General features: G+C 43.0%; 2 protein-coding genes across 2 annotated transcripts; both read left to right on the top strand.

Moving 5' to 3' along the window:
• Positions 1–426: 426 nt before the first annotated feature.
• Positions 427–9,396, top strand: LOC142218349 (cytochrome P450 4A6-like). The gene is made up of 13 exons (XM_075287006.1): positions 427–695; positions 1,693–1,931; positions 2,646–2,790; positions 3,615–3,659; positions 3,803–3,930; positions 4,006–4,130; positions 4,710–4,861; positions 5,022–5,128; positions 6,460–6,650; positions 7,042–7,175; positions 7,287–7,351; positions 8,150–8,232; positions 8,309–9,396. Exons 2-13 carry the CDS (start codon positions 1,740–1,742, stop codon positions 8,496–8,498), a joined length of 1,557 nt encoding a protein of 518 aa, XP_075143107.1. The 5' UTR covers positions 427–695; positions 1,693–1,739; the 3' UTR covers positions 8,499–9,396.
• Positions 9,397–9,405: 9 nt separating this feature from the next.
• On the top strand, positions 9,406–23,820 carry LOC142218340 (cytochrome P450 4A4-like). Its single transcript, XM_075286994.1, has 12 exons — positions 9,406–11,949; positions 13,518–13,662; positions 14,128–14,172; positions 14,463–14,590; positions 14,668–14,792; positions 14,915–15,066; positions 15,197–15,303; positions 16,927–17,117; positions 17,308–17,441; positions 17,552–17,616; positions 18,415–18,497; positions 23,020–23,820. The coding sequence occupies exons 1-12, from the start codon at positions 11,758–11,760 to the stop codon at positions 23,207–23,209; spliced, it is 1,557 nt and encodes a 518-aa protein (XP_075143095.1). The 5' UTR covers positions 9,406–11,757; the 3' UTR covers positions 23,210–23,820.
• The last annotated feature ends 931 nt before the right edge of the window (positions 23,821–24,751 follow it).

Raw genomic sequence — 24,751 nt, 5'->3', positions numbered from 1 at the left:
AAGTCCTGCACGGAGGACACCCAACGGACCGCAGTATAGTCAACGTGCTCTGCATGTATCTGCTGTTTCAGTGGTCCAGCACTCCATCGCTCGGATCCATGTGGGGTTTGTTTTTTTTTCCACTGATACATTTATCTCAATGGGGTCCGTGAAAACTGACCCTATAGTCCAATACGTGACGTAATAGGACAGGCTCTAGTTCTTCATGGATCATGGACAGCACGTGGTCGGGCAGATCATTCATCTGAATTGGCCGGTAATCTGAGACACATCACCAGATTATCACTGGGTCAGGCCGCTGCTCCCCCCTCCTCCCATAGCTCGGCCTCCTCTGACTTTCTCCTGAGTGTAAACACAATTCTGTTCCAAAATTTTCCAGGAAGTCAGTGCATGTAGAGAAGATCTCCATTACAGAGGGGACGCCAAGATCCTAAAGTACAACTGACTACAATACTAGGATGATTATCTGCTAATTCCTGCACATGGAGGGTCCCTGCACCCGGATCCCCTCCTCCTGGACATGCCATGTTATAAGGAATAGGACCTGTTGTATATCTTCAGAAAACTCAAGACTTTAGTGGAGTCTCAAGGCAATGAACTAATGATAAACAAAGATTCCTTGGAGACAGCGGCCTCCTATGTCTCTACAGCAACTCCAGACAGCAGATTGTGCACTGCCTGACATAGCACAGCAGGTGGGTGATAAAGGCAATGCTAAAGGCAGGGGCGGACAACAGGGCCCCCCGTAGGTAAGGGGGCCCATCACCTCAACAGCAGCTTTCTTCTTTCTATTAGATTATTAAATACCTAAATTAATGAACTTCATGGCTAAAGATTAGAAATGGGTGAAACATTTTGTTCTGAGGTTCAACCCGAATATACTAAATTGTTTGTTTCTTTAACAAAATTGGTAATTTGTCTTAGATTAAGTAAAATGACCCCCGCCACAAGCATTGCTGTAAATTATTATAGTCTGGAGTATAAGAGGTGGAGTCCCAGGGGAGGTGTAAAAAATAAACATTCATACTCACCTTCTGTTACCTCTTTTGGTAAAATAAAACCGCCATACGGTGTTCGAATAGTGCAATATAGTGCCCCAGACTGTATCTATACTACTAAGCACTTATCATAGCAGCATTTTCTCTGCGTTGTGACCCCCTTGTCCTACTGCAGGGATAGGGAATATTCGGTTCTCCAGCTGTTACATGACTACAACTCCCAGCATGCTACTTGCTCTGCTGTTCTTGGAGCTCCCATGGAAGTGAATGGAGCATGCTGGGAGTTGTAGTTTCGGAGCAGCTGGAGAGCCGAAGGTCCCCTACCCCTGTCCTACTGCCTGGGGCTGAGCTGCAATACCAACACGGAGACAGAAGTGGCACTGTGCCTAGAAAAATTCAATGCCACAGCCCCTTTAATGCAGCAATTGTCAGGGGTCCAAGCACTTATGCGAATCCTAGTAATATGCTAATACTTTCTCCTACTGGTTAACCCCTATAGTGTTAGCGTAGATATCTTTGCTACTTCTGGAAATGTTCAGAATAGAAAAGTTACATAATAGATATTACTTTCTTATATCGCAGACATGAATCATTGTGTCCTTCCCTCCCTCTGACATGCCCTCTTCCTCCTCCTCCGTGCAACGTACTATGATCCTGCCTCACCAAAGCGGGCACATTGTCTGTTTACTTGCAGCCTGGCAATCCAGCCAGATGTAGCAGAGCTGAGGCTGCGTCCCGGCCATGTCTGCACCTGTATTCTTTGGCCTGCTCCCTCTCAGTGTCTCTGATCTGTGCTCCTGGGTTTTCTGGCTCTGCCTCCTCTATGTGCTGGTAAAAGCCTCGAAGCTCTTCGTGAAGTGGAGGAAACTGGTGAAGGCTTTTAGCCCATTTGAAGGTCCGAAACGCCATTGGTTGTTTGGTAATGCCCACGAGGTAAGAAATACGATATATACAGTATGGCGTTCAGACTTAGAAAGACGCCAAACAGTGGGGGCTCCATCTGAATGATCTATTCTATCACCGTTTAAGCCCATTACTCTTATCCATCATAGGGACTATAATGATGGTAGTGTGAGCCCAACCTTACATAGCAATTCCATAAAATTCTGCAAATTTCCATTAAGATTCCATTTGATAATCCAAAAATCCTGATAATCTGCACAAAATCAGAAATATTGTATTCTTCTTTCCCTATCGCAGACCCGTTTTGCTGAATTTCACTCCATAGGTGCCATAGACAGAGGACAAGAAGTAAATCCTGTCTAATAATATAGCATCTTTTCCCATAAGAATTAATGGGTGTTCCCGAAAAATGTCATTGTGTTGTGGAGAACCTTAAAGACGACCTGTCACAGGTCTACGAAGTCCAATAACATAGTGGGCCACTACATGATATACAGCCAACGCCTGGACAGGATAGCCCTGTGCTCCACCATTTTATTCAACTTTATCTGTGGCCTAAGGATGAAGATAGAGTTGGAATTTCTACTTGTCACTAGGAGCAGTGGGACAGCACCCAAAATCTGGGACAGTCCCGCTCGACCTGAGGTCGGTTTCCATACAAGAACTATTGGATATTTCTCCGTTGAGCCCCTTCTTGCTATAACAGCGAGGCTTATCCCGTTAATTGATTGATTTCCACCACAGTTCCTTAAAGAAGGCAATGACCTGGAGGTCGTGGTCCGTTATGCTGAACAATATCCATATGCCTACCCAATTTGGCTGGGGAACTTCTTTGCAGGGCTAGTGGTCTGCCACCCCGATTATGTAAAGGCCATCCTGTCCAGACAAGGTAAGGGTAGGGTTGAGACGATCTTGAAATTTCAGGATCGTTTTTAAAATCCGATTTTTGATCATTTTCCAGCCGATCCCGATTGTGAAATTTGCTCGATTGCCAATCAGGATCCGATCTTTCCCGATCCTGATCGCTCAACGCTATTAATGATATATACATGAATAGGGTTGAGCCAATCTTGAGATAACCTCCGACCTCGATCCTGCTGGAAAGGATCTGGATCGAAATTCCGATTGTGAAAATTTACTCGATCGCCAATCGGAATCCGATCTTTTCCCATCCCTCAACCCCAGGTAAGAGCTCTTGTTGGTGACAACTTGCTGACTATCTTTTTGTGCTACGGGCACTCGTACAGACTATCTGCTGAGCCTATGGTATGCAAATAATGGGTGTTGCGAATCACTTCATTGTGCTGATCAGTGGGGGTCCCGGAGGTCGGTATATGTAGTAGTCACATCGTAGTATATAACTTGAAATACTCCTCGAGGAACACTATAGGCAAACCTTAGGGAGTGTTTGTGACGTAGGGTTCATGAGTTCCTGCATCAGGCTCCCACAAAAGATCTGTGTTAGGCTAATATAGTGTATGAGTCCTGCTCGGAGTATCCCTTTAAAGGGGTTGTACCCCTAAGGACACCTATCCCTTAAACACAAGACATGCTTTATAACTGAGGGTCCAAATTCATGATCACATCCATTGGCAACCAAGCAAAGCCAAAGCTGTCACCTCTAAGATAGTCGGAGAAAATCTGTAAAACTCTCCAAAAATTTTTAGTAATTTAGATTTTCATACATGTAAAAAAATTTAATTTTTTTTACAGATCCAAAGGATGATTTTGCCTTTCGCTTTATAACTCCGTGGATCGGTAAGTACAAATATACAAATGCAATGGCTGTGCCTGTAGATATTGGATGAATTCCTTGGGATAGGCTGACAGGTCTCATGTCTATGGGCAGTATCGGACGCCCTATCTCCAGAAATCTCATTTTTAATATTTGTACCCCTTAGGGAAGGGTTTGCTGGTGTTGTCAGGACAGAAGTGGTTTCAGCACCGCCGGCTGCTCACCCCGGGGTTCCATTATGATATCTTGAAGCCGTATGCCAGACTGATGTCCGACTGTGTCACCGTCATGCTGGTAACTATATAAACACACGGTATATGGAATGAAGAATATAATAGTCCATCGTGTATGTAGTTTATCTGTGTTTAGGACAAATGGGAACGTCTTATCCCAGATCGAAAGCCAGTGGAGCTCTTCCATCACGTCAGCCTTATGACTCTGGACTCCATCATGAAATGCGCCTTCGGCTGCCACAGCAACTGCCAGCTGGACAGGTTTGTAGAAAATAACCCATTCTACAGAGGTGTCACTGGGCAATCCTTCAACGGGTGAAGATCCAGATGGTGGGGAACCAACGAGCTTGGCATGGGGGCAGCAGAGACTGGAAAGTATGTGTTATGAGTTATGGGTCTCATCACTCCATCATGGATGCTCCCGAGATAAGACCGACAGGGGCCCTTAACACATTACTAGGTAATAGGGTTGAGCGATCGGATCCGGAAAAGATCGGATCCCGATCGGTGATCGAGCAAATTTCACAACTGCGATCGGGATTGGAAAATGATTGGAAATTGGATTTTGAAATCTCAACCCCAAAAGTGACTTTTCCCATAGAGAAGCATTGACTAGGGTTAAGTGATCGGGATCGGGAAAGATCGGATCCCGATCAGCGATCGAGCAAATTTCAAGATCGGGATTGGCTAGAAAATGATCGGAAATCGGATTTTAAAATCGATCCTGAAATCTCAAGATCGGCTCAACCCTACTAGGCAATGAGTTGGTCCTAAGACTACCTTAAACATCAGATCACTGTAGAAGTATGTGCATTTATAATGTTCTGATCTCCCCCATAGTGAGAGCGCCTACATCAAAGCAGTATACGATCTATCCCACCTGGCGTACCACAGATACTTCTGTATTCCCTACCACAATGATGTGATCTTTCACCTGAGTCCTCATGGATTCCGCTTCCGTAGAGCCTTGAAGATAGCGCACGAGCACACCGGTGAGTTGAAATTGAACTGCTTGATTCGACTACCCCTGACATCCCCATCGTGGTAGTAGTCCCTCAAATATTAGATGATGGCTAGTTCTGCCAAATCTGTGTTTGGTATATTTTGGGCACTCGTTTCCAAATAATGTCCATGTACTGTACTTATATTCAGATAAAGTAATAAAAGAGAGGAAGGAATCTCTCAAAGAAGATACAGAACTGGAGAAGATCCAGAAGAAGAGGCACCTGGACTTCCTAGATATTCTCCTATGTGCTAAGGTAGGGGATCTATGGCGGGTCCAGCTCTTGGGGGACAGAGTTACAGTGGCGCCCCCATATGCCTCAACTTTACCTATACTGTATAAGGCTGGAGCTACATGGTGATATTGGCAGAAACCCAAGTCACTGGACGTACAGACATGTCACAGCTCGAGCCACTGCCTCCATTATTCTCAAACAGATGATTTTCTCTTACTAAACTTCAATAGGAACATGGGAAGAATATGCAAATCTGACTTCCATGATGTAATTAGGAAGCCAGTGCCTCAAGTATGCACACCAATAGAGGGCGCTCACTGAGAATGTGCAAGTCTTCCATGATGTAATTAGGAAGACAGAGTCTCAGTCAAACAAACCAATAGAGGACGCTCCCTTTAACATCATGCCGACCTTCTCAGAGGCCTTTGTTTGCAATGATTTGAGATTATACCAGATACAGTCTCTCAGCCAAGGACAGCTGTTTTGATGTATTTGCATCTCATCAGCTTGGCGTAGAGAGGATTGATCTGGCAGACAGGGTTGAGGGGATATCGTCTGAGAAGGTCAGCATGATGTTACAGGGAGCGCCCTCTATAGGATTGTTTGACTGAGGCTCTGTCTTCCTAATTACATCATGGAAGATAGACTTGCACATTCTCAGTCAGCGCCCTCTATTGGTGAGGGGGGTATCATCACTCCTTGGGGAGAGACCACCATATCGGTGTGTGGAGACTTATTAAGCCTTTAGCACTCCACTTTGCAAGGGACTATGGGAAGAATATGCAAATCTGTCTTCCATGATGTAATTAGGAAGTCAGGTGCCTCAGTGTTGCAAACCAATAGAGGGCGCTCACTGGAATGTGCAAGCCTGTCTTCCCTGATGTAATTAGGAAGACAGAATCTCAGTGATATGGCGCCCTCTATTGGTGTGCATACTTGAGGCACTGACATCCTAATTACATCATGGAAGTCAGATTTGCATATTCTTCCCATGTTTCTTTGCACAGTGGAGCGCTCATGGCTTAATAAGACTCCACACACCTTAATGGTGGTTCTCTCGTTATGGAGTGACGATATCCCCTTAAACTTCAATAGTAATCATACAAGGTTGCAATTTGGTAAGAGAAAAACCTCCTATTCAGATTAATGGAAGCCGTGACTCAAGCACAAACCCTGATAGCAGCCAATGAATAAATACATAATAAACCTCATATACCTTCAGGATCGCCTCTGCAATTTCTAATCTCCTGCAAATATAGTAATAAAAATAGATGATCTATTTATAATTAATATTCTATATATTGTATATACATTAGATTACAAAATATATACTATATGATATTGATTAATAGGATGAAAAGGGCCAGAGTCTATGTGCTGAAGACCTGCGGGCAGAGGTGGACACCTTCATGTTTGCAGGACACGACACAACGGCGAGCGGCATCTCCTGGATATTATACTGCTTGGCCAAATACCCTGAGCACCAAGAGAAATGCCGGGAGGAGATCAGAGAGGTCCTGGGGAAGAGATCGACGGTGGAGTGGTGAGAAGCTCTTGTGTCCAGTATTTGTATATACCATTAGTGTCATAGTCATGACAACCATGAATTTCCCATATCTGATATTTTGATGATGTCATGGTATATCTATGTCTCTTTCAAATGCTTTATACTGCAGCTCTGCTTGTTATGATTGGCTGTTAAGACTAAGCACAAGCCCACCCCTCACTAAGTGGCCATCTTCACTTGAAGGAGCTTTTTTCTAGAATAACTTGCAAGCATATTGAGTATACACAGTAGTTTTTGTCTGTTCTTCTGTTCCATTGTAGTAACGAGAGAATGGAATGAACATTGAAATAGATCCATCTAATGACGGCAACAACAGATCCCGAGAGATCCCACTGCTTCTATTATGTTTTTTCATTGTGCTTGACAGGGAGGACCTGAGCAAGTTGCTGTATACCACCATGTGTATTAAGGAGGGCTTACGTCTCTACCCACCTGTACCTACAGTGGCCCGCCAAATTAAGGAACCCATCACATTCTTTGATGGACGAACTTTATCTAAAGGTGACTTTATCTATCTATCTATCTATCTATCTATCTATCTATCTATCTAATATCTATCTTATACTGCATATATAAGGGCACATATATGGTTCTTGTGTCTTCCGTCTGCAGGTACCACTGCTCTCCTCTGTATTTATGCCATAAACCGCTGCCCCAGTATCTGGGAAGATCCAGAGGTAATACTCGGAAAGTGGAATTTTTCTATAAGTCCATAAAAATCACAAATGTTATTCTTTTATGTTCTACATCTGTGTCTCTGTATTAGGGTCTGACACTCACAGGTAACAGGAGCTCAGATATTGCCGGCACTGTCTGTACTATAGGAGCGGGGGCGCTATAGGTACTATGTGACATTATGTTAGTTAGTGTTCGGACATGCCATTCAGTATGTAATTCACCTCAGTCCTCCAGGGGTATAATAACTGTATATTGTATAGCAGCTAAGTCTTTGGATGGTGCGCTATGTTGTAGACAGGTCATGCTAACAATGCAGTATGCCACACTAGTACTCTTAAAGGTGTTCTCCAAGGAGTCTATCATCACTTGCTTCCTCAGGGGTATTGTATGTGACGAACCCAATGTCTGGTTCCAAGTTCACATGACCAAAACCAGGGTCCAGCCCCAAGAGCTCTGCCTCTGCCCCCCTCTTCCATGTTTTCTATCAGTTACCTATATCTTGGGACCTGGCTGTATACATCATTATAATATTATAGCCACTCCCTATGATACAGGCATCTAGTGGTGAACACGGGAGAGAAGGGGTTGAGGATGGTTGAGAACTATGTGCTATAAGGCTCGACAATTTGTCTATTGCACCGTTCTGTCCCTGCTATAAACGTCTTGTGAACACTGCCCCCCAGTGGCCAAAAACACATAAAAAATAAGTCACATGTTTAAAAACCCCAGGTTGCCAAAGGTATCCTAATAGTGTACTATGTACTGTAGTAAGCATTTCTTATCCTGTGTCTGTTTAGGTGTTTGATCCCCTGAGATTCTCTCCAGAAAATTCATCCAAAAGACATTCCCACGCCTTCTTGCCCTTCTCTGCAGGAGGAAGGTAATACAAAAAGGAGACCTTATACTATATATACAGTATCTGTACGTGCCTTACCTCTGTATATCCTCATTCCCAGGAACTGCATTGGACAGAATTTTGCAATGAACGAAATGAAAGTTGCAGTTGCTCTGACACTACAGAGGTTTGAGCTACATCCAGACCCTGAGAGAGAACCCATACAACGATTCCAATTGGTCTTACGCTCCTTGAATGGGATACACCTTAACCTAAAGAAGATAGTTGGCGATAAGACGAAAAATATCTGATACTGAGTTGAAGAAATGAGACTAATGGAAAAGTGGACAGCACAATTACAGGATAGATCTGAAACAAAGAACCTGGATTTACTGGGTGATAAGTTTTAGATGAGAAAAGTAAACAAAATAAGTGTAGAAAATTTATGATACACTAGCATCTGCCCGCGACTTCGTCTGCAGGTTGGTGTTGGCGCTGAGCCGCTTATATATAGCCAATCGCTGTTGTGGATGATCCACCTGCTCCCGTGTATCAGCTCTGCTACATCACAGCCTATGCGCAGCATACTCTGCATATGGAGAGCGTACTCAGCTGTGCTACAGCGCTGCCTAAGCTCTGCTACATCTGGCCATTTGGATTAGAGGGGTGTTCTTATGTCAGTGTGTGAGCAGCTTCTGTGTTACAAAGGGCTGAACGGATGTTGCTGAAATGTGCCAAAGTTCTCCCCCTCCCAACTCTATGTGAGCCGTCTATTTCCCATCATTTGTAGGGACCATTTTTGCCCCTATTGGTCGGTCCTGATCTCTTATAGTATTCACAGTGAATTGGCTAAACCCCGCTCTCTGTAAGGACCTTTATAATAACTGGGCTTCGGCTTCAGTAATGTTTGTAAATCCTATTAATATTATAAATGTGAAAGTTTGTGGGTTTGTGTGTTTGGATGTTTGCATGTTCGGATGTTTGTTCCTCAATCACGGAAAAACCGCTCGACCGATTTGGCTGAAATTTTCCACAAACATAGTTAATACACCCGATTAAACAATAGGCTACTTTTCGTCACAATAGCGCACATACGTTTGTGCCAGGACCCCCACAAACCCCAAACTCACACCACCATCTCTGCAATCTCACACACTTTGGACCATAGCAAGCCCCAAAATTCATATTGCCCTCTACAGCCTCGCCCCTAACCCCACACAATCACATATACATATACTTTACCACTTTGCCCCTCACCTTAACGATACTCCAGGAGGCTCTCTTTAACGCTCCGGAGCAGCCATGTTTGCCGACCCCCACCACTCTGACAATCCGCGACACCCCCCACCCATGTCAATACCCCTAGGCAGTCTAAAAAATGCAAAAAAATTTTTTTTAAAAAAAGTAAAAAAAATATAAAAAAATAAATAAAAAGGAATAAAAATTCAAATCACCCCCTTTTCTCTAGAACACATATAAAAGTAGTGAAAAACTGTGAAACACATACATGTTAGGTATCCCCATGTCCGAAATCGCCCGCTCTACAAAGCTATACAAATATTTTTCCTGTTCAGTAAACGCTGTAGCGGGAAAAATGGTCAAAAGTGCCAAACCGCTGTTTTTTCACTGTTTTGATTCTGATAAAAATTTGAATAAAAAGTGATCAAAGCAAAAGCATTTCCCAAAAATGGTAGAACTACAAAGTACACCCGGTCCCGCAAAAAAATACGCCATATACATCCCCGTACATGCATGTATAAAAAACTTACGGCTGTCGGAATATGGCGACTTTTCAAAAAAAAAAAAATTTAAACACAGTTTTGGATTTTTTTTAAGGGGTCAAAATGTAAATAAAACCATATAAATTTGGTATCGCCGGAATACACAGAATACAGGGGACATGTCATTTTGCTTGCACAGTGAACGCCGTAAAACCAAAGCCCGTAAGAAAGTCACAGAAATGCATTTTTTCTTCAAATCCACCCCATTCTGAATTTTTTCCCTGCTTCCCAGTACATTATATAGAATAAGTAATGGTGGCATCATGAAGGAAAATTTGTCCCAGGAAAAATTAAGACCTCATATGGCTCTGGGAGCGGAGAAATAAAAAAGTTATGGGGTTTAGAAGGAGGGGAGTCAAAAACGAAAATCAAAAAATGCCATCGGCGGGAACTTCAAATACTTCTGTCCCAAAGTCACAGCTCAAATACAAATTAACTTCAACACAAAAGTCTCATGTATTGTCTGAATTACAGCAAAAACAAGATACAAAGTTACATTTCATATCCCATACCTTATACACAGTACGAAAACCTTACCCATGCCTGTATATACCCACTGCTACAATCACCACAGACGAAGTCGCGGGTACCAGCTAGTATATATATATATATATATATATATATATGTCCAGGAATGTGTTTTTCCTATATTTTTATTGATATCATATACATACTACAGTGCACCAAATACTCAGCTGTGAGGGCCGTCTACTACCAAAGACTCTCTGCCCACATCCCAGACTTCATATCTGCAGACGAGAAGAGGAAACTCTACATCCTACTGGGAGAAGAAGAGGCCACTGTGGAGATCGCTGCCCAATACGTGTCCAGCTGTCACCAAACAAGAGGAAGATGAGACCCCACAGACTGTTATACCCCAAACCTGTCATCACAGGTCCTTTAGTGTTGTGTGAACCTAAATTCCTTCATTGCAGTCGTGTAGTGACGTCATTTACCGGGATAAAAAGTAACCTATGTTTTAATCGGGGTTCCTATCTATGTATGTGGCAAATTTCATGCAAATCCGTTTAGCCGTTTTTGCGTGATTGAGGAACAAACATCCACATATTATATTATATATATTATATTAGTTGGATAGGATAGGAAGTAGGATGAGTGTATAAGATGTATTATACATGCGTGCATAGGTTGGGGGATACATGAGTGTATAAGCTGTGTGATACAAGTTTTGTGATAGTGTGTATGAGTTGTATGGTACAGTGTAAGATGTATGTTATGTGAATGTATAAGTTGTGTGATACATGAGTGTATAAGATGTATTATACATGAGTGTATAGGTTGTTTGATACATGAGTTGTATGAAGTTATTGGCGGCTCTCACTGAATCCTACAGATTTAGGGATACATTTTCCTAGATTCATGTTGTAACTGTGACCCTGCATCTTCATAAATCTGCATTTCCCTGCACCATTCGGGTTATTGGCATACAATACACTTGTCTTAATTCATTTGCCCCTCTATCTATCTATGGAATAATCTCTCCCATCTCTTTATACTTTGTAGCTTTTGTTTCTTACAGTGTTACCTTTTCTCCTCCATATCATTTCGCAAAACCATCCTCAATAAAATTTTTAAAGAAAGCAAACAAAAATCCTAACGTGTGTTGTGTGTCAATGACCTGGCAGGTTTCCCTCATTGACGCCCTCCTCTCTCGTCCCTCCTCCTCCTCTGTTCTATGCACCTTCCTCTCCAGAGCAGGTTCTTCCTCCTATCTCTTACAGCATAACAATCCAGCCCAATGTAGCAGAGCTGAGGCTGCGTCCCGGCCATGTCTGCACCTGTATTCTTTGGCCTGCTCCCTCTCAGGGTCTCTGATCTGTGCTCCTGGGTTTTCTGGCTTTGCCTCTTCTATGTGCTGGTAAAAGCCTCGAAGCTCTTCGTGAAGTGGAGGAAACTGGTGAAGGCTTATAGTCCGTTTGATGGTCCCAAGCGTCACTGGTTGTTTGGCAATGCCCATGAGGTAAGAGATACCATCTATATATATATGTGGCGTTCTACGTCTTGTTACATTACTTCTAGGTTTATGTTTGTTTCTACCTTGCAGAAAATTTAAGTGAAGTATCATTCCCCTACTATATTGCCACATTTGTCACTTTACTTGCCCCCTCCATCAGTATGGACTCTCAGCCTGGCCTAAGTCCAGGTATCTTCCAAAGCATCGGACCCTATCAGGGTGGCATTGACTATATAAGTATGTAGCGTTCATTGGGGACACGTTATCCTGACAACAGACGGAGCACCGGAGGGGTCTCTTACCTTGTAAAGTTTGGGGAAATATGCAAATCTGTTACCCAGGGTGTAATTCGGAGAACAGTGCCTCTGTATGCTGCCTCTTAGGACAGCCCCCCCCATGACGTCTTCAATAAGCCTAATCACATGATGCGGGGTAATTGCCAAACCAGTAGATCCATTCCAAAAGAAACAGAATCCCAAAACCATTTTGATACACCCCACATCTCCACACATTGCCCAGACAAGCTAATGATTTTAATGAGTACCGTGTAATACTTGATTTCCCCTCTGGAGGAGCTGCAGGAAATTTGGACACACGTTGCTTTGTTTCCCTACAGATTACAACTGATTGTTGGGAGCTTAAGAGGTTTTTTGGGGGCTAAAAATATTGATGACCTCTCCTAAGGAAAGTCAGATCGGTGGAGATTGACTCCCAGAATCCCAACAATCAGCTGTTCTCAACACAGAGAATGGAGCAGGAAGCAGACAGCGCTGTTCTCTGTGCGGTGGCCAGACCAGGTACTGCAGATGAGCTTCCAGTAACAGAGACCATTGCTGTCTGCTTCCTTATCAGTTGTCGGACCACTGATCTGACATTGATAACATTGTATAGCAGCTATGCTTGCTATGGCAGCTCTGTCCCTTTCATGTGAATGGGACTGAACTGCAAACAGTCAATGTGACAAATGTCTATGCGGATTTTTGAAGAACAGGCATATGGCGGTATAACATGGCCTCGTAGATTACAGCTCCATACCCATTACAGTTTGTATAAAGTAATGATATGGCCGTATACTCTTATAATCCTCCCACACAGATCCTATCTGGATATATTATCTATGTAATCCCTGGATCTGGAGTTTGAGCTCCACTTATGGCTCTCATGATGTTGATAACATGTCTGTGTTGCAGGATATACAACACCTGATATAATGTTTTTCCACTTTCACCTACCTAGGTCATCCCATATATTATGACGAGTTGTCTTGTTTCTTAATAAAGCCTTGAACCGTTCCTTGTAAGCCACATTAAAGGAGTACTCCGACCTTATACATTTATAACATATCCACTGGTCCCAGATTTTTATAAAGACTAATCCACGGTGTGAACATATCCTAAACCTGGAGCCCTATCTAGTACACTCCCCGATTTATTTAAACTGAACTGCAGTACCACATACAGCCCCTAGAGAGGGGTGGCGCTGTTCTAATATAAGGCAGCCATGTTTCTCCTATTAAATAATAATACATCATCTATATTGTATACCCATTATATGTCACTTCATTATATCCTTAGTTCCACGGAGACGGAAAGGACTTGGACATAATAGCCGGCTATGCCGAGCAATACCCGTACGCCTATCCATTGTGGCTGGGAAATTTCTTTGCATCTCTGACTATATGCCACCCCGAATATGCAAAGGCCGTCCTGTCCAGACAAGGTAAGAGCTGGCACTCTTTAACCTAATGGTAAATGAACACGTGGTTGCTTTTTATTAGATTTTTGTTGGTTTATGGCCGGGATAGGGAACCTTCGGCTCTCCAGCTGCTGTGAAACTACAACTCCCAGCATGCTCCATTCACTTCCATGGGAGTTCCAAGAACAGCAGAGCAAGTATGCATGCTGGGAGTTGTAGTTTTGCAACAGTTGGAGGGCCAAAGCCTCCCTACCCCTGGTTTATGGTAAGTTGTTCCAATTTCCTTTAGGAGCCAGTAAAGGATGAGACTGTATGGCTTACATCCCAGTACAATAGCGAGTATTGCTCATAGTCTAGATAGTAATAATACTGCAGATCTTATTTATACCCCATAATGTCACTTCATCCATTCCCGAATCACCGTCGCCCAATGATCTCCCCGTCCTTACAATACTCAAGGTTGTAACGTTACATCTTCTCCTTTTACAGATCCTAAGGATAACTTTGGCTACTACTTTATAACTCCATGGATCGGTATGTAATGTGCTACATCTTATTATACTAAATATATCTGCAGATTATAGTGATGGTGTCATCAGATTCACACGGGAATGTCAATGAGAGGTGAGGGTGTCATAAAAAACCTCAAAATTGGCAACTTTTTTGCACACAAACTCAATTTGCACAAACAAATTGCAACTTTTTATGCTTTGCACGTGATCTGCCCTTCTGTCTATGGGCTCCAGTAGATATTATGTATTGTATTAATGTAGGGAACAGTTGATATATCAAAATATGGTTCACCCTGCCTGTTGTACATTCAGGGAAGGGTTTGCTGGTGTTGTCAGGACAGAAGTGGTTTCAGCACCGCCGGCTGCTCACCCCGGGGTTCCATTACGATGTTCTGAAGCCGTATGTCAGACTGATGTCCGACTGTGTCACCGTCATGCTGGTAACTCTATGAAGCTCCTCAAATATCAGAGAACGTAGCATTCCAGTATGGAAGTCCTTATCTTGTCTTTATTCTAGGACAAATGGGAACGTCTTACCCCGGATCAGAACCCAGTGGAGCTCTTCCACCATGTCAGCCTCATGACCTTGGACTCCATCATGAAATGTGCCTTCAGCTACCAGAGTAACTGCCAGATGGACAGGTATAAGGTTATAGTGGAGTCTTCTGCAAAAACTAGACTTTATCTGCCAGTAGTACCCCCGACTGGACAACCTTTAGAGACATCACTATGCCCCCATACTGATTTGTGTCCTATCCTCGCAGTGAGAGCGCCTACATCAAGGCTGTCTATGACCTCTCCTTTCTGGTGGACTTCAGGTTTTGCTGTCTCCCCTATCACAATGATCTTATTTTTTACCTGAGCCCTCATGGATTCCGTTTTCGGAGAGCGTTGAGGACGGCGCATGAACATACGGGTGAGTCGGTTGCCCTCCAATAGGGTAGATAATAATGACTATAGTGTGTAATGCAAGACTTGTAGAAGCCACCACTGATGACCATAAAGACTCGAGTCTCCCAGGTAATTCCTTCACATTATTCACTCAGATAAAGTTATAAAAGAGAGGAAACAATTGCTGAAGGAAGATGCAGAGCTGGAGAAGATCCAGAAGAAACGACACTTGGACTTCCTTGATATTCTCCTCTGTGCTAAGGTACTGTATGGCGGCATTAATAGCTTCGTAACTTGTAATACTGTGATATAGTAGGTTTGCTCCCCGCCATCCAAACCCCATTACTTTTTGATGTTTCCCATTCACAGAGCCATATAAGGGCTTATTGTTTGCGGGAAAAATTTTGCTTCACAATGGTATCATTTATTATTCCGTATGATGTACTGGGGAAAAAATCAGAATGGGGTGGAAGTGAGGAAGAACTGCGTTTGTTCAACTTTATAACAGGCTTAGTTTTTATGGAATTCATTGTACAGTCAAAATGTCATGTCACTTGTACTCTATGGGTCGGTATGATTCCAGGGATAACCCCTTATAATCCAAAGGATTTAACCCCTTAAAAAATCCAAAACTTTGCAATAAAAATTTACCAATGGATGCGACCCTGAATGCAGGAACTTTCTATGGTCTGGAACTTGTCAGAAACCCAGCCATGATGTCCTTATTGTGGTCGGGTTATCTTCTCATACATGTAGTGTCCTCCTGATAACCAGCCATGATGGACTTATTGTGGTCGGGTTATCTTCTCATACATGTAGTGTCCTCCTGATAACCAGCCATGATGGACTTATTGTGGTCGGGTTATCTTCTCATACATGTAGTGTCCTCCTGATAACAAGCCATGATGTCCTTATTGTGGTCAGGTTATCTTCTCATACATGTAGTATCCTCCTGATAACCAGCCATGATGTCCTTATTGTGTCCGGGTTATCTTCTCATACATGTAGTGTCCTCCTGATAACCAGCCATGATGTCCTTATTGTGGTCAGGTTCTCTTCTCATACATGTAGTGTCCTCCTGATAACCAGCCATGATGTCCTTATTGTGGTGGGGTTATCTTCTCATACATGTAGTGTCCTCCTGATAACCAGCCATGATGTCCTTATTGTGGTCGGGTTATCTTCTCATACATGTAGTGTCCTCCTGATAACCAGCCATGATGGACTTATTGTGGTCGGGTTATCTTCTCATACATGTAGTGTCCTCCTGATAACAAGCCATGATGTCCTTATTGTGGTCAGGTTCTCTTCTCATACATGTAGTGTCCTCCTGATAATCAGCCATGATGTCCTTATTGTGGTCAGGTTATCTTCTCATACATGTAGTGTCCTCCTGATAACCAGCCATGATGTCCTTATTGTGTCCGGGTTATCTTCTCATACATGTAGTGTCCTCCTGATAACCAGCCATGATGTCCTTATTGTGGTCAGGTTCTCTTCTCATACATGTAGTGTCCTCCTGATAACCAGCCATGATGTCCTTATTGTGGTCGGGTTATCTTCTCATACATGTAGTGTCCTCCTGATAACCAGCCATGATGTCCTTATTGTGGTCAGGTTATCTTCTCATACATGTAGTGACCCCTGATAACCAGCCATGATGTCCTTATTGTGTCCGGGTTATCTTCTCATACATGTAGTGTCCTCTCCTGATAACCAGCCATGATGTCCTTATTGTGGTCGGGTTATCTTCTCATACATGTAGTGTCCTCTCCTGATAACCAGCCATGATGTCCTTATTGTGGTCGGGTTATCTTTTCATACATGTAGTGTCCTCCTGATAACCAGCCATGATGTCCTTATTGCTTGAATTATTACTTTATAGGATGAAAATGGTCAGGGATTGTCCGATGAAGATCTAAGAGCTGAGGTGGACACCTTCATGTTTGAGGGACATGATACAACGGCCAGCGGCATCTCCTGGATGTTATACTGCTTGGCCAAATACCCCGAGCACCAGGAGAAATGCCGGGAGGAGATCAGAGAGGTCCTGGATGGGAGGAACATGGTGGAGTGGTGAGAACATAGAGACTAATTTATTAAGATTGGTATTCCTTCATCTATTCCCCCAATGGTGTTGCTTTTCTGCAATGGATTTCCAGTTCATCATATACTAGATCACTTTCCAATACCATTTTGGATGGTTGCTTCAACAAGGGTTGACTGTATTCTGTGGGGCATTAATATTTTCGGCTTTATTCTCCAGGGAGGACCTGAGTAAGCTGCCGTACACCACCATGTGTATAAAGGAGAGCATGCGCCTCTACCCACCTGTACCGGGAGTGGCCCGGGAACTTAAAGAACCAATCACATTCTGCGATGGCCGGAGCCTGCCCAAAGGTCAGTTATGTTTCTCATTGTAACACCCGACATCGCCCAAATGCAAGAGTTAGATCATTTCCATGGTCAGGAGTTGCCTATATGTGATGAGTCTTCTACTTTCTATGCAGGTGTAGATGTTTTCGTCAGTATATATGCTATAAACCGCTGCCCCAGCGTCTGGGAGAATCCAGAGGTAAGTGAAGAGTTAAAACATTTTTCTTGACGAAGTTAAAAATCCCTAAAACTTCGGATAAAGGAGAAGTTTGTTTAGATGGCTGCAGTGGTGGGTTGTCCACATACACGCGTTACTACTGCAACCAGCCAGTGATCTCATCGCCATAACATAGTGACATTCACCTCTACACTCCAAGTGTGCCACATGAAAGCCCCAGTGACCAAGGTGTGGCAAAAATGACCATGCAACAAGTCAAATTTCATCAGATAGTAATGTCCCTTTAAGGCCGAGCCCCCTTGCAGATGGCCGTATGAATGGTCAGTGTGCTATCTGCTGCAAAATCTGCAACAAGCCACTTTTAGGCAATGTGAGGCCTTAGACTAAAGCGATTTTCCAGGACATTTCTGTTGATAACTTATTCTTGAAATAATATCAGATTGGTGGGTCTCCAACTCCTGGCACCCCCACTGATCAGCTGATTTAATGGACTAGGAAATAGCATGGCTCTGTCTACTGTGTAGTATCCAATAAAGGTACTGTGCACATGAGAGAGCTGCCATACCATTCTAGGCCACTATACAGATGGATGGAGCTGTTCTATGTCTGGCACTGCTGTGCTCCTTTCAATCACTTGATCGCGGTGGTGCCGGGACTCGGACACCCACCAACCTCATACGGATGAACTAATATTAGGCCATCAATAAAAGTCCTGCAATGCTACAATGCAGATAAACAAGAGCCGGCCTAGCCGGTGTGCGGTATTGTATTATAATTCTTCTATCATTTCTAATTTGATGATTTCTTATTTCTGTTTAGGTTTTTGACCCCCTTAGGTTTTCACCAGAAAATACGTCCAATAGGCATTCCCATGCATTCCTGCCCTTCTCTGCCGGAGGAAGGTAAAGCTCTCTGCCATCCTGAGAGACATCTACTATAGTATTAATGATGGCTGTAACACATAGGAGAGGATACAGATATAGTACTTATGTTATACACTAATATGACCAATCCCTTTTATAGAGTCAAAATACTGTGAATACTCTCCAATGGTTTTGATCATAGATGCCTTGGCATAGCAATGGCGGCCCCCCAACCCCCACCGCTACCACCTGTACAATAGGCTGAGCACATTGATATATAGTTGTGATGTCACAGTACAGAGATAATACACACAGTGATGTCACAATACAGAGATAATACACACAGTGATGTCACAGTACAGAGATAATACACACAGTGATGTCACAGTACAGAGATAATACACACAGTGATGTCACAGTACAGGGATAATACACACAGTGATGTCACAGTACAGGGATAATACACACAGTGATGTCACAGTACAGGGATAATACACACAGTGATGTCACAGTACAGAGATAATACATACAGTGATGTCACAGTACAGGATAATACACACAGTGATGTCACAGTACAGGGATAATACACACAGTGATGTCACAGTACAGGGATAATACACACAGTGATGTCACAGTACAGAGATAATACACACAGTGATGTCACAGTACAGGGATAATACACACAATGATGTCACAGTACAGGGATAATACACACAGTGATGTCACAGTACAGGGATAATACACACAGTGATGTCACAGTACAGGGATAATACACACAGTGATGTCACAGTACAGGGATAATACACACAGTGATGTCACAGTACAGGGATAATACACACAGTGATGTCACAGTACAGGAATAATACACACAGTGATGTCACAGTACAGGGATAATACACACAGTGATGTCACAGTACAGGAATAATACACACAGTGATGTCACAGTACAGGAATAATACACACAGTGATGTCACAGTACAGGATAATACACACAGTGATGTCACAGTACAGGGATAATACACACAGTGATGTCACAGTACAGGAATAATACACACAGTGATGTCACAGTACAGGGATAATACACACAGTGATGTCACAGTACAGGAATAATACACACAGTGATGTCACAGTACAGGATAATACACACAGTGATGTCACAGTACAGGATAATACACACAGTGATGTCACAGTACAGGATAATACACACAGTGATGTCACAGTACAGGAATAATACACAGTGATGTCACAGTACAGAGATAATACACACAGTGATGTCACAGTACAGAGATAATACACACAGTGATGTCACAGTACAGAGATAATACACACAGTGATGTCACAGTACAGGATAATACACACAGTGATGTCACAGTACAGGGATAATACACACAGTGATGTCACAGTACAGGAATAATACACACAGTGATGTCACAGTACAGGGATAATACACACAGTGATGTCACAGTACAGGAATAATACACACAGTGATGTCACAGTACAGGAATAATACACACAGTGATGTCACAGTACAGGATAATACACACAGTGATGTCACAGTACAGGGATAATACACACAGTGATGTCACAGTACAGGAATAATACACACAGTGATGTCACAGTACAGGGATAATACACACAGTGATGTCACAGTACAGGAATAATACACACAGTGATGTCACAGTACAGGATAATACACACAGTGATGTCACAGTACAGGATAATACACACAGTGATGTCACAGTACAGGATAATACACACAGTGATGTCACAGTACAGGAATAATACACAGTGATGTCACAGTACAGAGATAATACACACAGTGATGTCACAGTACAGAGATAATACACACAGTGATGTCACAGTACAGAGATAATACACACAGTGATGTCACAGTACAGGATAATACACACAGTGATGTCACAGTACAGGGATAATACACACAGTGATGTCACAGTACAGGATAATACACACAGTGATGTCACAGTACAGGGATAATACACACAGTGATGTCACAGTACAGGAATAATACACACAGTGATGTCACAGTACAGGGATAATACACACAGTGATGTCACAGTACAGGAATAATACACACAGTGATGTCACAGTACAGGGATAATACACACAGTGATGTCACAGTACAGGAATAATACACACAGTGATGTCACAGTACAGGGATAATACACACAGTGATGTCACAGTACAGGATAATACACACAGTGATGTCACAGTACAGAGATAATACACACAGTGATGTCACAGTACAGAGATAATACACACAGTGATGTCACAGTACAGGGATAATACACACAGTGATGTCACAGTACAGGATAATACACACAGTGATGTCACAGTACAGGGATAATACACACAGTGATGTCACAGTACAGGAATAATACACACAGTGATGTCACAGTACAGGGATAATACACACAGTGATGTCACAGTACAGGGATAATACACACAGTGATGTCACAGTACAGGAATAATACACACAGTGATGTCACAGTACAGGGATAATACACACAGTGATGTCACAGTACAGGATAATACACACAGTGATGTCACAGTACAGAGATAATACACACAGTGATGTCACAGTACAGAGATAATACACACAGTGATGTCACAGTACAGGGATAATACACACAGTGATGTCACAGTACAGGATAATACACACAGTGATGTCACAGTGCAGAGATAATACACACAGTGATGTCACAGTACAGGAATAATACACACAGTGATGTCACAGTACAGGGATAATACACAGTGATGTCACAGTACAGAGATAATACACACAGTGATGTCACAGTACAGGAATAATACACACAGTGATGTCACAGTACAGGGATAATACACAGTGATGTCACAGTACAGGATAATACACACAGTGATGTCACAGTACAGGATAATACACACAGTGATGTCACAGTACAGAGATAATACACACAGTGATGTCACAGTACAGGGATAATACACAGTGATGTCACAGTACAGGATAATACACACAGTGATGTCACAGTACAGAGATAATACACACAGTGATGTCACAGTACAGGATAATACACACAGCAGGGGCGTAACTACGTGGTAGCAGCAGTAGCAGCTGCCACAGGACCCGGGACATTAGGGGGCCCGGTGACAGCCGCTACCGCTGCGTTTTTTTTTTTTTTTTTTAAGTCCGTTACGGGCCCTATTCACTTGCCGATCCTGGCTGGGCCGGGATCGGCAACTGACACCGCGGGGCCTACAGAGGCTATCATTATACTCGGGGGTCTTTGCAGACCCCCGAGTATAATGATCGGCGGACCGGGAGGGGTAAGGTAACATAAAAAACAGTGTTACTTACCTCTCCACGATCCTGCCAGGCCTCCGTCATTCGTGTCTGACGTCACATGACCCAGGCCAGCTTCCCGGGTCATGTGACGTCTGACGTCATTAAAGCTGGACCAGAGCGGCAGCCGACAGGAACAGGTAAGCAACTATCTCTGTTCTTTTAATGGTTTTAATCCCCCGGGTCTCCGATTATTATACTCTGGGGTCTTTTCAGACCCCAGAGTATAATTAATGTTTATAGGTGTCCACAGTGGGACATATGGGGACACTATAGGGGTTAATACTGTGTGCAGGGGACACTATAGGGGTTAATACTGTGTGCAGGGGACACTATAGGGGTTAATACTGTGTGTGCATTGGACACTATAGGGGTTAATACTGTGTGTAGGGGACACTATAGGGGTTAATACTGTGTGTGCAGGGGACACTATAGGGGTTAATAATACTGTGTGCATTGGACACTATAGGGGTTAATACTGTGTGTGCATTGGACACTATAGGGGTTAATACTGTGTGTGCAGGGGACACTATAGGGGTTAATACTGTGTGTGCAGGGGACACTATAGGGGTTAATACTGTGTGTGCAGGGGACACTATAGGGGTTAATACTGTGTGTGCAGGGGACACTATAGGGGTTAATACTGTGTGCATTGGACACTATAGGGGATAATACTGTGTGCAGAGGCCACTAATGGACATAATACTGTGTGCAGGGCTTACTAAGGGACATAATAGAGTGCGGAGGAGGGGGTCAGTCGAGGTCTTCGGCATCGGTTTGGGGAGGGGGGGCCCCATGTCAAAAGTTCGCCACGGGGCCCCGCCATTCCTAGTTACGCCACTGACACACAGTGATGTCACAGTACAGGGATAATACACACAGTGATGTCACAGTACAGGATAATACACACAGTGATATCACAGTACAGGGATAATACACACAGTGATGTCACAGTACAGGATAATACACACAGTGATGTCACAGTACAGGGATAATACACACAGTGATGTCACAGTACAGGGATAATACACACAGTGATGTCACAGTACAGGGATAATACACACAGTGATGTCACAGTACAGGGATAATACACACAGTGATGTGACATCACAACATATGATGAAAGTACTTACAATGATGTTACTGACAGCTCCATTTCAGTTTGTGCTTCTTACACATTTCCTCCTCTCATGTAATATTACCGCTATAATTTCTCACTTGCAGGAACTGCATTGGGCAAAACTTTGCAATGAATGAGATGAAGGTTGCCATTGCCCTGACTTTACAGAGGTTTGAATTGCACACGGTCCCTGGGAAGGAGCCATTATTATTAGCTCAGTTAGTCTTACGCTCCTTGAACGGCATACACCTCAATCTAAAGAAGATCGACTGCGAGAAGAAGAAAAATATCTGATCTGAAGAAATAATGACTCTAAAATGCAAAAAAAGTACAGATAATATATATAATTTTTAATAATTATACATGGATGTGATCGGCTCCTGCAGATAATCTGATGGGGAGTAGCTGTTTATTCTACAATCCAAACATGTCGGACCACAATACATTGTATCTATTTTCTACTAATCCGGCTCCCTTTGTAGACCTTTTACCACCATCATCTCCTACTCTTTGCATCCTTCAAAAGGGGTCTCTGATTCCGGCACAGTTGGAATCTTTTCTCTAGCCCCCGCCATTCCTGAGCCACCATTGCTGTAACTTCAATCACAATTATACTATTGACTTTGTTTGGACGTCTATGGAGCCTGACAATAGGTCTATGTGTCTTTAGTCAAAGGAAAGAAAGGCCAGAGATCGACTTTCTCCAGCCAAAGATAACAGGGATCATATATGTCCGGCAGCCGCTGATCTCCACCCTCCATTACATGGGATAACCATTCACCTTATTAGATAACATGAACCTAAGGACTCCGGTACGAGACGATAAAATCTTTACAATTTTTTAGATAATATTTTCTCATTTATTTTTATGAACTATGACTCAATATTTATTGATAGGATGAATTTGTTGTACAATAAACTGATGTAATATACTGGATGTCTGGGGAATTTATGGGGTTTTATTCCTGTGGAGGCGCCAATGGGAGGATTGTTTTCATCGCTATTATGTATCACATTATAAAGTTATTCCCTACCCTATCGTATTCATTCGTTGGACAATCCCTTTAAGGCTACGTGCCAGATTGCGCTCCACTTTACTACGTGTGAACGCAGCCTAAGATTGATTTACTAACCCTTTGCTGGGTATAACCATCTGCTATTCAGCAGCACTAGTTAAAGGGGTTTACCATCTCAAATCAATATTACATATTGATGACCTTTCACAAGATATGTTGGGGTTCAATACCTGGACCCCATACAGATCAGCCGTTGCAACGGCCCCAGTGTGGCAGAAGCTGATAGTGGTCAGGGAGCGTGTGCAGTGCTGCTCCTATTCTGGAAATAGAAGTAGTGCAACAGCTCCACCCTCTGAATAGTGGTGATTGGTGGAACTGCATGCCACTCCTATTACTTGTATAGGAACAATGTTGTATACACTCCTATGCTGCATCAGCTGATCTGTGTGGGGTCCGGGTGTCAGACAGTTCGCCTACTGATGACCTTTTCCAGTATAAAAATTCAATTTGAAACCGGAAAACCCAATTCTAGGCTATTGTTTATATTAATAGAAGATACAGCATTCACTTCACAGAACAGGCAAATGCCAGCTGGTTAAGGGAACGCGCTGAATCACTATGAGGACAAAGTTCATACAGTAAACACTGACAAGCATATTAGTGACGGGTGTGACAGTGACAAGGAATGCAAAATCACGTGTATGCAATAAAAGCACAAGCAGGTGCTGAGCTGTGGTCACAATATACAAAAATGTCTGCAATAATGATAAATAATACAAATCATATTCAAAGACTTCAAAGACCTAATGGGAGTCAATAG

This window comes from Leptodactylus fuscus, chromosome 9, assembly GCF_031893055.1.
Source record: "Leptodactylus fuscus isolate aLepFus1 chromosome 9, aLepFus1.hap2, whole genome shotgun sequence".
In the NCBI taxonomy this organism is placed as follows: domain Eukaryota; kingdom Metazoa; phylum Chordata; class Amphibia; order Anura; family Leptodactylidae; genus Leptodactylus; species Leptodactylus fuscus.
The sequence above is the reverse complement of the archived record's forward strand: the minus strand, read 5'-3'. Positions and strand labels throughout refer to the sequence as shown.